This window comes from Diadema setosum, chromosome 18, assembly GCF_964275005.1.
Source record: "Diadema setosum chromosome 18, eeDiaSeto1, whole genome shotgun sequence".
NCBI classification, from domain to species: Eukaryota; Metazoa; Echinodermata; class Echinoidea; order Diadematoida; family Diadematidae; genus Diadema; species Diadema setosum.
The window spans coordinates 12094723-12107955 of record NC_092702.1 but is presented as its reverse complement, the minus strand read 5'-3'; the positions used below and the strand labels follow the sequence as shown (position 1 = coordinate 12107955).

The following is a 13233-nucleotide window of genomic DNA, read 5'->3' as shown; positions in this document are numbered from 1 at the left end:
CATTCCATTATTTGTGTGTGTGAGCGAGCAAAAGCGAGGCAGCACATGAAGAAACATGCTCTTTTCATGTGTATTGAATACATATGTTATCATTTTTACCCAATAATTTGATATCTTCCCGAAAAATATAAGTTCCAGTTGCAAAAACTCCTATCTTTCTTGTCGACGCAATGTTTGTTACACGTTAACAGTTTTCCTTACATGGATTATGGAATGACGGTGTGAAACGACAAATTACTTGCAGTAACATCAGGAGAATTGCATAACAATAATTATTAAATGCGAGCGAGCGGAGAGAGCGATCTTGAAAATTGTGACATTTTACAGTCCCAAAACTGTCGTTTTTAGTTATATTTTTTTCGCTTTGGAAATTAAGGGGGGGGGGGCGCACCGGGCACAACTGCTGGTAATTATTGGCAACAGCATCAGGAGAATGGCATAACGATTAAATGCCAGCGAGCGAGCTTGAAAATTTTGACATTTTACAGTCCAAAAACTGCCGTTTGTAGTTATATATTTTTTTTTTTCGCTTTGGAAATTAAGGGGGGGGGGCGCACCGGGCACAACTGCAGGCAATTATTGGCAGCAACATCAGGAGAATGGCATAACGATTAAATGCAAGCGAGCGGAGCGAGCGAGCTTGAAAATTTTGGCATTTTACAGTCCCAAAACTGCCGTTTGTAGCTATATTTTTTCGCTTTGGAAATTCAGGGGGGGGGGCGCACCGGACGCTACTGCTGGCAATTTATTCTGGAAGCAACATCAGGAAAATGGCATAGCGATTAAATGCGAGCGAGCGGAGCGAGCGATCTTGAAAATTTAGACATTTTACAGTCCAAAAACTGCCGTTTGTAGCTATATTTTTTTTTTCGCTTTGGAAATCAAGGGGGGGGGGGGGGCCCAGTGCGCCCCCCCCCCCTGGATCCGTCACTGGTAATCAAGGATGTCGGTTCATGTTCTGATTGGGGGAGGTATGACCAGTGAGGGGGCGTCGAAGTGACCAAGCGGGGGGATGTCCAAAATCTGCACTTTAGAGCATCCCCTAATTGTTTGTGCTTGTTTGTGTGTTTGTTTTATATACATGGAAAAGTTAGGAAGTAGCCCAGGTCAAGTCTTATTAAAACGCGCGGCTCTGAGTGCATTGGTTCAAATTAGCGCATGCGATAACTTTAGTAATTGTCTGAAGCCACGACGCGCAGCGGAGTGGCTTTGGACAATTCTGAAGTTATCAAATGCGCTAATTTGAACCGATGCACGAACGAGAGTCGCGTGTTATTTGTTTTATAAAATGAAATACTAGTATATGGATCCTTGTCATTTGATAAATCAAGTGAAATCTAAATGTCTTAACGTTAGTCTAGATCTAGTAAAAGTTAGGCTTAACATTACATGTAGATCAACAACAAAACCTGCTTCACATTCACAATCATAATTATGAACAGACTCTAGCCTACATTACGGTATGTATTGTAGGTACATGCATAGATCTAATCGTGATTTGGTACTGGCAAAAATGGTAGTCTATACTCACCCAGGGGCGTTGATCATGTCCCTCCTCAGCCTCGAAAGCAAAACGCCGGCAACAGTTAAACTTGAAAAGGTTGAATGAAAAATCCAAAACGCTATTTACATGTAGTCTAACGTAGGACCTAAATAGTCTAGGTCTTGTTATAGATGTTCACATTGCATCCATGGAAATTGAATATTTGTTGTTTGCTCGAGAAATCTTGATGCATCTAATGTTCTTCTTGCGACAACGAAACTGATGTTGGTGCGCGACGTGTCAGATCTGCCGGTAGATCCAGGTCTAGATCTAACTCTAAGTCTGAGCCTTTACTAGGACCAGGCATTGTAGAAACAGCTGCGCTATCCATTGAGTCACGACTTTGAACCATTTGCAGAGTCAAAGGTTGTGCTTTACCTTTTTTTGATTGCGTTTCTTCTGTGCCGGCTTCATTCAATTTCTGACCGAGCATGGTACTCATTTCTTTCTTTCCTTTGTCGCTTGTTTTACTGTAGTTTTTAATTATTGACTGCTCACTATGATGACCGCTTACAGTCATGATATCACGCGAATGAAACCCTGCAGTGTCCAGAGTTGTGATACAAGTGGCCCTCAAACAATGATTCGTGTAGATCTTGCTACATCCAGACTTAATAGAAATGTCCTTCATTTTGTTTCCCAGAGTGTTCACACCCAGTGGAGCGTTGCAATACCACGGGTCATTTCCATTCTCTGGCATCTTTTGCTTGGGTTTTTGCCAGAAACATGAGCACATCGGATTGAGTTTAGACTTGTACTTGAGAAAAGATTTGACGGGACACCTTTCACAGCCAGGCACTTCGTACATCACACCCATGTTGGAGGATTCGTCTTGATCTTCTCTATTGTTCTTCGTCAATTGATCGCGTTTAGTGATATAACGGAGTCCATCTTCATCTGTCTTAAGGGAGAAATCTTCAGCCGTCATGGATCTCACGTTCTCTCGACCGCGATTGCAAAAATATATCATGACGTCCATGAAAACCTTATTCTGAAGGCCGGCTGGGTCATTGGTATCACAAGATGTAGCTATCTTCTCCATATCTTGACTTGAAATGACGCTTTTGTGATTAACAACCCCTTTACCTTCATGTTTAAGCTTTATCATCACAGCTTTAAACATCTTCACACTCTTTGGAAACTGAACTTTAGAACAAATGTCCATGTCATGCTGATCAAGATAATGCCTCTGCACTCCATACCGTATCGCTTGTACACTTTTCTTTGTGTATAGAGTCCCATCTGACTTTCGAAGAGATGCATAAAAGGAACACAAAAGGTGATCCAGTTCAGGAATGGTTCTGTCTGCGAGATTGATGTTCTGAATCAATGCAAATTCCTGCAGTTTAGAAAATCCAAATTTGATGGAGCGTTTGGTACTCGGCGCATCAGTTCCATCCAGCAATTGTTGTAATTCCTCTTCAGAAAGTATCTGAAAATTCAGAGCTGTCGCCATTCTTTGAATCAAAATAAATCGATATAAGATTGGAAAAGTTCTTCGAAGAGATGTTCGATGTAACGTTAGACCTGGATCTACCGGCACAAATTGAGCTAAATTGACTAGCTAGCTGCGCGCAGCGGCCAGCGCGTAGGTCCCTAGTGATCCCCAGGGACGAGATACGAACACGTACGCGCGCTGCTTTAATCGGTACGTGCTGCTCGATTTATTATCAGCGGTCACATTGAAGCACACGCATGTTAGTAAAAAAATGCACGCTTGCTAGGAAAAAATTGCACGCTTGCTAGGAAAAAAAATGCACGGTCGACGTAACAGTGGAAATGATGCATGTCATGTGACCGGCTCTTAGCCAATCATTTGATTAGGATCCATATATCCATTTTATAATTGGCAATGCAAGGCATTTTGATATATAATGTAAAGCAACACTGCAAAATCAATGATCTAGCTTTGATATAACGAAGCGTAAGGTACAAAGGTGTCCATTCTACATCACATTGCGCAACATTGCAGCGACTCTCTCTGCCGTTCGGATGTTCTGAGTACACTGCGCACATCCTGCTTTAATATTCAGAATGCCAACCAGGAATCACGCTGAATCACAATCTTTTGTCGGCTCTGGGCTTTTTGAACAATGTTTCACACTATATACCTCTTTAAAGGACAAGGTCACCTTCATTAACATAGGGATTGAGAGAATGTAGCAATATTAGTAGAACTCATCATTGAAAGTTTGAAGAAAATCGGACAATCCGTTCAAAAGTTATGAATTTTTGAAGTTTTTGTGCAGTCACCACTGGATGAGAGGACTACTGGAGTGTATGATGTCACATGCGAACAACAATATAAGGAAAATATAAAGAGAATTTCACAAAATTTCATCTTTTGAAAAAAGTACACATTCCCTTGACTTGTTACTGACATATGTTATGGGTAATATTATTCCCATTGTCTTTAGAAAGAGGCAAGTCAAGTGCTCTTTTATCATGCGAAAAAGTGAAAATATGTTGAATTTTCTTTACATTTTCTTTACACTGTTGTACTCATATGACATCACGAGCCTTAGTAGTCTCCTCATCCAGCGGTTCCAACACAAAAATTTTTAAAATTCATAACTTTTGCATCGATTGTCCAATTTACCTCAAACTTTCACTCAGTGATGTGTCCTACTAATATTGCTGCATTCTCTCAATCCTTATGTTTATGAAGGTGAACTTGTCCTTTAATTATGGTTAAAAAAAATCTTAGAAAAATATCTTATTTCTTGATCACCCTTTCATGTCGATTTCAAGAGCAGTTTAGTAACCCTTGATTTTTTTTTTTACCAGCGGATTGGGGGGGGGGGGGGCAACCCCTCCCTAGTTACGCCACTGCTTGAATATCCAAACTATGTGTCCAAAATCGGGTTTTACGCAGAAAAGTTGCAGATTCTTTTCCTACACATGAAGTTTCATACATACATGTAGGCCTATACATGCAAATCTTCTTAGAATATAATTACACGCACATATAAAAGGCGTAGAGCTAATAAAGTCAAGGGGATAGATAGAAATTAAAAGAGATGAGAAAATGGGGTGCACGTCACGAGACCGACACCCACGAGTCATACAGCCCACAAGTCATACAGCTCACAAGTCATACAGCCCACGAGTCATAAAGCTCACAAGTCATACAGCTCACCAGTTATACGGCCCACGAGTTCGACACTGAGTAAATTAAGCCCATGAGTTCGACATCAAGTAAAATAAGCCCACGAGTTATACAGCCCATGAGTTCGACATTACGCACAAAAGGCTCACGAGACCGACACTAAGCAAAGAAAGCCCACGAGACGGACACTACACTTAAAATGCTCACGAGACCGACACTAGGCAAAAGAGGTTCAAGAGACCGACAGTAGGTAAAAGAGGCTCACGAGACTGACACGAGGCAAAGAAGGCCCACGAGCCCGGCAGGATGAACAGCGCCACCTATAGACCAATTAATTGTACAGGATGTCAAAGAAAGTATAAGAGATGGAAAAGGAGAGTTGCTAGGGTATTATCCTGTCAATTTCCCTCCCTCACCCCCTGAACGGTTCAAGATCTTTAATTGTGTTTGCGTATGTGAGTGTTTGTGGAAAAATAAACAAAATTCAGTAAAAGTGCACGAGATTTTCAACATTACTTTCGAAAATGCCCAAACACCCTCGTTTCCCTATCTGCAAAGCCCATATCGGTATACCTACTTAGAAAAAAATTGAAAAAATGATGTGGACATTCCTATTAACCAACTAGAAAAATACCCAGGTATGGAGTGATGTTCACTACAAGAAAATTATTCACAAAATGGTCAATGTTGTAGTGCACACCTGCTTTACATGATATGGGGGGGGGAGGGGGGCTAGTCATCTGCACAGGTGTTGAAATAATGAAAAAAAAAAACACAGAAAATAATGTAATCGTCAATTAAGGCAGCGTCAAGAATTCAGAAAAAAAAAGATGCATCCATGAATGTTATTTTTCTATTTCATGAACAATGTACTGTTTTGAGAAGAATAATTTTACAAACACAAGCTACTGAAATCGCTGCGATTAAAAAAAAAAAAAAAAACGTTTTCATCCGTTGAATTTCATACATTAAAGTTAAAGAGAAAATTACAAATTGAACACTAAGCAGGCGGGTATAAGCAGGCAGAAAGGAAAAGGCCTACTTAACTTGTGAAGCGAGAAAGAAAAGGGCGAAAGAAAATTAGATCCTGTCCACCGTCTCAAGTAGAATTAGGAAAGCCAATAAGATATAGCATTATAGCATCTAAAAGTAAACCATTCATTGTTGTTGTCCTCTATCGCTTTTTCATTCTTTTTTTGGGGGGGTCCTATATGTAGAGGACAATTCTATTAAAGAAAAAGAAAAAATGGTAACAATGTCGCTCCCCGTAGTGTGACAGAACTGCTCCCTAAAAGCCACACGAGTAGAAATACATACTTAATATCGTTGATATGTAGATGGTGCTGTTATTAGTTAGTAACAATCTCTCGCTCGACAGCGTAACGAAATTGCACCCGCCAGTATGTAATTTTCCCCTTAATGGAACACCCTGTACAGGTACATATTTGTAATTGACATGTATATGGCGCTGTTCATCCTGTCGGTCTCGTGAGCCTTCTTTGCCTAGGGTCGGTCTCGTGGGCTTTCTTTGCCCAATGTTGGTCTCGTGAGCCTTTTGTGCCTAGTGTCGAACTCATGGGATGTATGACTCGTGAGCCGTATTACTCATGGGCTGTATGACTCATGGACCTATTTTTGATGTCGGTCTCGTTGACCGTATGACTCGTGGGTGTCGGTCTCGTGGGATGACCCCGAGCTCATCCTCCGGAGGAGAAAATACCTCTACTCTCATCATTAGTATAATATACATGTACAAATACAATTACAAATTACGACGGCATTCTACGTCGCTAATAAAAGTTTTTATGGAATCGCGTGTGTTTGTGTGTGCCTGTTTACATGTGTGTGTGTGTGTGTGTGTGTGCACGCGTGCGTATGTGTTTATGTGTCCAAAGAGAGTGTGAGTATGCTGGCATCCCCTTTTCAAAGTTAACATGCCTCTCTGAATTGTTATGATGATGATGATGATGAATTTTAGACTACCGATAAACGTGAGGCTATAAGGCGACGATAATGGGGGTGAGAGCGGATAAGATGGGCATCTAAACAGTAATTTCAAAGGTTCTATGTACTTGAGCTCAATACACACACTCACACCTATGCGCTCACGTATCAACGAACGCATAAGACAGTATATTTATTACAACACCATCAACACCATATTTTGTCACTACGAGAATTTTACTCTATTTTCGAAATTTAAGAGCCTTATTTTATTTTCGGATTTACGAACCTTCATTTTCGGATTAGCGAACCTTATTTCATTTTCGGATTAACGAACCTTCGGAATAACGAATCTTATTTTATTTTCGGATCAACGAACCTTCGGAATAACGAATCTTATTTTATTTTCGGATCAACGAACCTTCGGAATAACGAGCCTTATTTCATTTTCGGATTAACGAACCTTCTGAATTACGAACCCTATTACATTTTCGGATTAACGAACCTTATTTCATTTTCGGATTAACGAACCTTCGGAATAACAAACCTTATTTCATTTTCGGATTAATGAACCTTCGGAATAACGAACCTTATATCATTTTAGGATTGATGAACCTTCGGAATAACGAATTTTATTTCATTTTCGGATTAACGAACATTCGGAATAACGAATCTTCGGAATAACGAACCTTTGGAATAGCGAAACTTCGGATTAACTCACCTTCGGATTAACGAACCTTCGGAATAACGAACTGTAACCGTATTTTCAGGGTGTATAAATCCATGCAAAACCGCTGAGCACCTTTTGATAGCAGTTTTGTAGAACTGAAAAGCCAATACTGCAGGATAATAAAAATTACTAAATAAATGGAGAAATTAATAGACACGGATAGATAGATAGATAGATAGATAGATAGCTGAATGATAGGTATACACACATACATACATTCATACATACATAAATACATAGATATTAACGTCAGCAAATAAGTCCGAAACCCAAATCGACAGGCAAATTCCCTTGCGCATGCTGACTGCAATAGCGCCATCTTCAAGGCAAGTGTTTGTTTACACCACGGGTTCACTCAGTAGGGTCAACAAACTTTTGCACCAATAAAGCATCGCAACTGATGCAGAAAGCTGTATAATTAGGGACTTTTCGATTTGCACGTTGAGCCAGGCGTCACCCTGTTATGACGTAGTTTTTACGTACTGCGCATGCGCGAGTGTCGACCCTCGGCTCATCGCACAAATTTCGAACGCGTTAACCCCGGTTATCACCGTCCACCCAAATCGGTTGCGCCGCGCTCAACCCACCTTGCTATGACGTCACACTCCTCTCGGGTATCGTGCGAAAGAGCACGATGACTCTCTGGAAATTCGTGCTCATACAGTCGTCGATGAGGAGATCGTCATTCCTCCTTGGAGTGAGACAGTTCTCCCGATACCTCTATTTAAGGATTCTCTGGCTTGCTTCCCCCAAGAGGTTGATGGAGTGCTTGTACCTGGTAATGAATTACCTGTCATTGTTGCATGTGCACTTGGCTCCGTAGTTGATGGTACAATTCTGGTTCGTGTTGTAAACCCGACATCGTCATCGGTCACACTTTATCCAGGCATGCCTCTCGGTGATTTCCATCCCATGCTGGGCCGCACCGGAGAGCAATACTGTGCTCCTCCTGTCTCTCTTGACTCTCCTCCTTCCTCTATTCCTAGCCAATCATTCTTTGATCTATCATCGACATCATTGACCTCGTCTCAGCAGGCTCGTGTTAGTGCTCTCCTTCATGAATATGCAGACATTTTCAGTCAATCTGCGGACGATTATGGGCACACTGATCTGGTTCAGCATGAAATACCTACTAACAATGCTCCCCCTATTCGACAGCGGGCATACCGTGTATCACCTACCATTCGACAGGAAATCAAACGACAATGTGATCGCCTGCTCGAGGCCGGGGTTATCGAGCCCAGTTCCAGTCCCTGGAGCTCACCGGTGGTCATGGTCAAGAAGAAATCAGGATCATATCGTTCCTGTATCGATTACCGTAATTTGAATAAGATCACTTGCCCTGATTCTCATCCACTTCCTCGCATCGATGACACGCTTGACTCCCTTTGCTGGAAACACCTATTTCAGTACAATGGACTTGTCCAGTGGGTACTGGCAGGTTGCCATGGATCCTGTAGACAAAGCTAAGACAGCATTCACAACAGGTACAGATCTATTCCAATTCACGGTCATGCCCATAGGTCTGCGTAATGCTCCCTCCACATTCCAGCGGCTCATGCAACTGGTGTTACGAGGGTTACACTGGGATTCGGTCCTTGTGTATCTTGACGACGTTATCGTCTTTGGCCGCACTTTTGATGAGAAACTCAGCCGCCTGCAAGCTGTCTTCGATCGACTCAGATCGACCGGGCTCAAGCTGCGACCTGACAAATGTGCCTTCTTCAAGCAAGAAGTTACATTCCTTGGTCATGTCATTTCCCCAGCTGGCGTCCTTCCTGATCCTGCCGACAAGGTTCGTTCGTGGCCCATTCCCCGGAATGTCACGGAATTGCGTGCTTCCCTTGGCCTTTGTTCATATTATCGTCGGTTTGTGAACAAATTCGCACATGTTGCACAGCCTCTGTACACCTTGACGAAGAAAGGCATTTCGTATGTGTGGTTGGATGAATGTGATCAGGCTTTCCGCTCTTTACGTGACACCCTCATCTCACCTCCTTTGATGTCATTCCCCATCTTTTCCAGGCCATTCACTCTACACACTGATGCGTCAAACTTTGCGGTGGGCGCAGTCCTCACACAGTGTCTGGATGGTAACCTGGAACGTGTTATTGCATACGCTAGTCGCACGCTGTCACACGCTGAGCGACGATGGTCTACGTATGACCGTGAGCTATGGGCCATTGTATGGTCTGTGCGGCACTTTCGTCATTACGTGCTGACGTCACAATTCACCATCGTCACGGATCACAATTAAGCCTCTTGTAGTGCTTCGAAGGCTGCCAGTTGGTCACGATGCTGGCATTGCCTCTTCACGCCGTGGTCGCTGGGCACTTGAGCTTGATACTTTCGACTGGGTTGTTGAACATCGGGATGGTGATAAGCATGCAAATGCTGATGCGCTATCGCGTATACCACAATCGACTGATCCTGCATGGATTGCAACTGTGACTCCTTTTCCTCCTCCTACTCCTCCTCCTCCTCCTTCTCCTCCTCCCCCGTCTCCCCCTTCTCACCCTCCTCCTCTTTCCCCTTCCCCTCTTCCTATTTCCCCTCCTATTTCTACCCCTCCTCCTGCTTCGCCTCCTGCACATCCTCCCCTTTCCCCATCCACTCCTCCTTCGGCTCTCCCATCTCCATCTACTCCCACTTGTCCTCACCCTCACTCAGTCCACTCACTCCACACATCTTCCTCTTCTTCCTATCCTAACCAAGCATCTCCATCCCCGGACAGTGCAATTGCACTCTGTGCACATTGTTGGCTGGTGGTCATCGCTTACACCAGGCTCAATATTCTGACCCAATCTTGCGTGAGGTGATGTCGCTGGTTCGTTCTGGTACGTTTCCACTCAGGTCAACCATCTCTAAGGATGAGATCTCTTTACGCAAGTTCTATGTAGAGCGCGACAGATTGCACATTCGTGATGGTCTGTTGTATCGGCAAAATCGTCTTCCCTCTGGTGCTACTGTGGACCAAGTTATCGTCCCCCATTCTCTCATCCCTGAAGTTCTCTCCATCCTCCATGGCTCCCCTCTCTCTGGTCATTTTGGCGCTGACAAGGTAATACAGAGAGCCACTCAAGCGTGCTTTTGCCCGGGTATGCGTGCTGATATCACAGATTTTTGCAAGCGCTGCCTCCCATGCCAAACGCGTCGTGCCCCTGTCCCAGCGCTTCGCGCTCCCCTGCAACCGATCACCTCCTCGCGATCTTTTCAACGAATTGGGGTAGATATTACCGAAATGCCCCTCACGCCTCGAGGAAACCGATATATACTTGTAGTCGAAGACTACTTTATCAACCTATATCCCCTACCCCATCAGACAGCTGATGCTGTTGCAAGCTGCCTCTTCGACAAATTCATTTGCCAGCATGGCATCGCTGAATCCATCCACTCCGATCAGGGTCGTCAATTTGAGTCTCGGGTCATGAGTACACTGTGTCAGAAGCTTGACATCTCTAAGACTCGCACCACCCAATACCATCCTCAGTCTGATGGCATGGTGGAGCGACACAACCGGACCTTGAAACTGGAAATTGGTAAGCGCCTCCTCTGCCCTCACTGACTGGGACCTTGTCCTCAGTCAACATCAACTCACATACAATACGACACACCACTCCACTACTGGGCTTCACCCCCTTCTTTCTAGTCCACGGTCGTGAGGCAAGGCTGCCTCTCTCCCTCTTCACATCATCAGACCCCGTTGCCCCTTCTCATACACCAGATGATTATGCGAAAACTCTCCTCACCCGCCTGCACTCTGCATTTGAGCATGCTGACGCAAAAACAGCAAAAGCGCGGAACTCACAAAAGTCCCACTATGACAAGTCAGTGCGATTTGTGCCATACAACATAGGCGATAAGGTACTAATGACAAATCCAACTGCATCACGAGACAAACTAAGTGATAAATGGAAAGGCCCATATTGCATTGTGCGTAGAGATGAGCAAGGCATCATACCACCTTTCGTGCATGTCTGACCCAAACTCCCGTCCAAAGGGCATTCACTACAATCGTCTCAAGCCTTATCTTGAGCCTCCACCATCCCCACCTCAACCTGAAAACCAAGTACCACCAACTACCTATGATCAGTCAACATCTGTCCTTGTCCCGGTTTTCATAGACACCATTTTACCATCTCAGGAGTTGACTACAACCCCTACCCCACTTTCCCCCTCCCATGATGCTCACGCTCGAAACTATGACCCCAGATATCAAACCCGATCAGGCCGAGTTGTACGACCGCCTGATTATTTTGGCAATCCAGTTCCCTCCGATTTCTAATGCTATTTCTCCTTGTATCCTTACTTCCTTACTTCCTTGTATCCCCGGGTATTCTTTTCCCTTGGAGTCTCACTTACTAACCTCTTTTCTATAATGTGTCACCCTCTTATTACCCTTCTTTCTCCTGTTTTTCTATTTATCCTTACATTCCTGTCTCTCATCACACCTTGCAATTCACTTCTATCATTTTTGATGCTTTATGAGTTTTGTAATCGTTTGTTTATAGCTTTACTTCCAATGTTTTCCATCTCTTTTGAGTTGATGCAGTATTTGTGTATTTTGGTCATATGATTCTTAATTGATCATACCCATGTTATTCGCTGAAGCGCTCATTTCCTCCTGTTTTTTCAATTGACTGGTGATTATTACTTTTGTTATGTGTAATGTATATTAAATGACTTCACTTTTTCTCATATTTGTACTGTAATGTTGTTTTTAAGTAGGCTTATAGCATTGTGCATTTTAAATATGATAACAATATTTGTTTGCACCATTGCATTGCATATATTTTCTTTTTGGAAGTTATTGCAGGCATGCTTTCCTCTATTTCATTCGGTGTGATACAACATTGGACAACATAGTTTGAAAGTTGATTGTTGAACATGTGACATCGACATAATTTATGTTTGAACTGTTCTCACCGAATTTAGTGTCTATTTGCCACCACACAACTTGATATATACTACATGTATTTACCTTTAACTTTATTTAGAAGTCTTACTCTATAATCATATATTTGAGTCTCACCATTTGTCTCGTTTCCATGTTACTTTAAGAAGCTGAACTTGCCCAGTGCAACTAACCTTTCATTGCTACCAGTGGCGTATCTAGGGGGGGGGGGGGGCAAGGGGGGCACGTGCCCCGGGCGCCACTCCGTGGGGGCGCAAAAAACGAAAGAAAAAAAAAAACGAAGAAGAAGAAGAAGAAAAAAAAAAACTCGTCCGGAAGGAGGGGGGGGGGCAGAAAACCAAATCAAACAAGATAAAAACAAAACATGATGATGACGCGGACAAAATGACAATGATTGTGTTCACACAAGAATTCCATGATCTGTAAGCTGAAATACAAACATTTTCGGCTCGCTCGCTGCGCTCGCTCGCCAAAATTTATATAAAAAAGAAAGTAAGAACAAAACGTGGTGATGACGCGGACAAAATGACAATGTCTATTGTGTTTACACATGTCATTTTATATTTAGCAGGAAAAATGTTACACGGAGCAGCGAATCAAAAAAAAATCAAAAAAGATAAGAACAAAACGTAATTATGACGCGGAAATATACAAATTTCGGCTCACTCGCTCGTACTAATTTAAAGTATTTTTTTCAAGTACTCAGTTTGTTGGTATAAATCGTTATCTATAAGGTCGTCACTGTATCTTTATTAGAATTGTAAGATTTAACAAGCAAAAAAATGACAAGAATTCCATGTTTTGTCTAAGCTGAAATACAAAAAAATTTCGGCTCGCTCGCTGCGCTCGCTCGCCAAAATTTATCCAAAAAAAAAAAGAAGAGAGAGATAAGAACAAAACGTGATGATGAAGCGGAAAGATATACAAATTTCGGCTCACTCGCGCGCACTAATTTAGAGTATTGTTTAAAATCCTCAGTTTGTTGGTATAAA

General features: G+C 42.8%; 1 protein-coding gene across 1 annotated transcript; it reads right to left on the bottom strand.

The window, feature by feature from the left end:
- Positions 1 to 1736: 1736 nt before the first annotated feature.
- Positions 1737 to 2513, bottom strand: LOC140241990 (uncharacterized). Its single transcript, XM_072321733.1, has one exon. The coding sequence runs from the start codon at positions 2511 to 2513 to the stop codon at positions 1737 to 1739; it is 777 nt and encodes a 258-aa protein (XP_072177834.1).
- Between the last annotated feature and the right edge of the window lie 10720 nt (positions 2514 to 13233).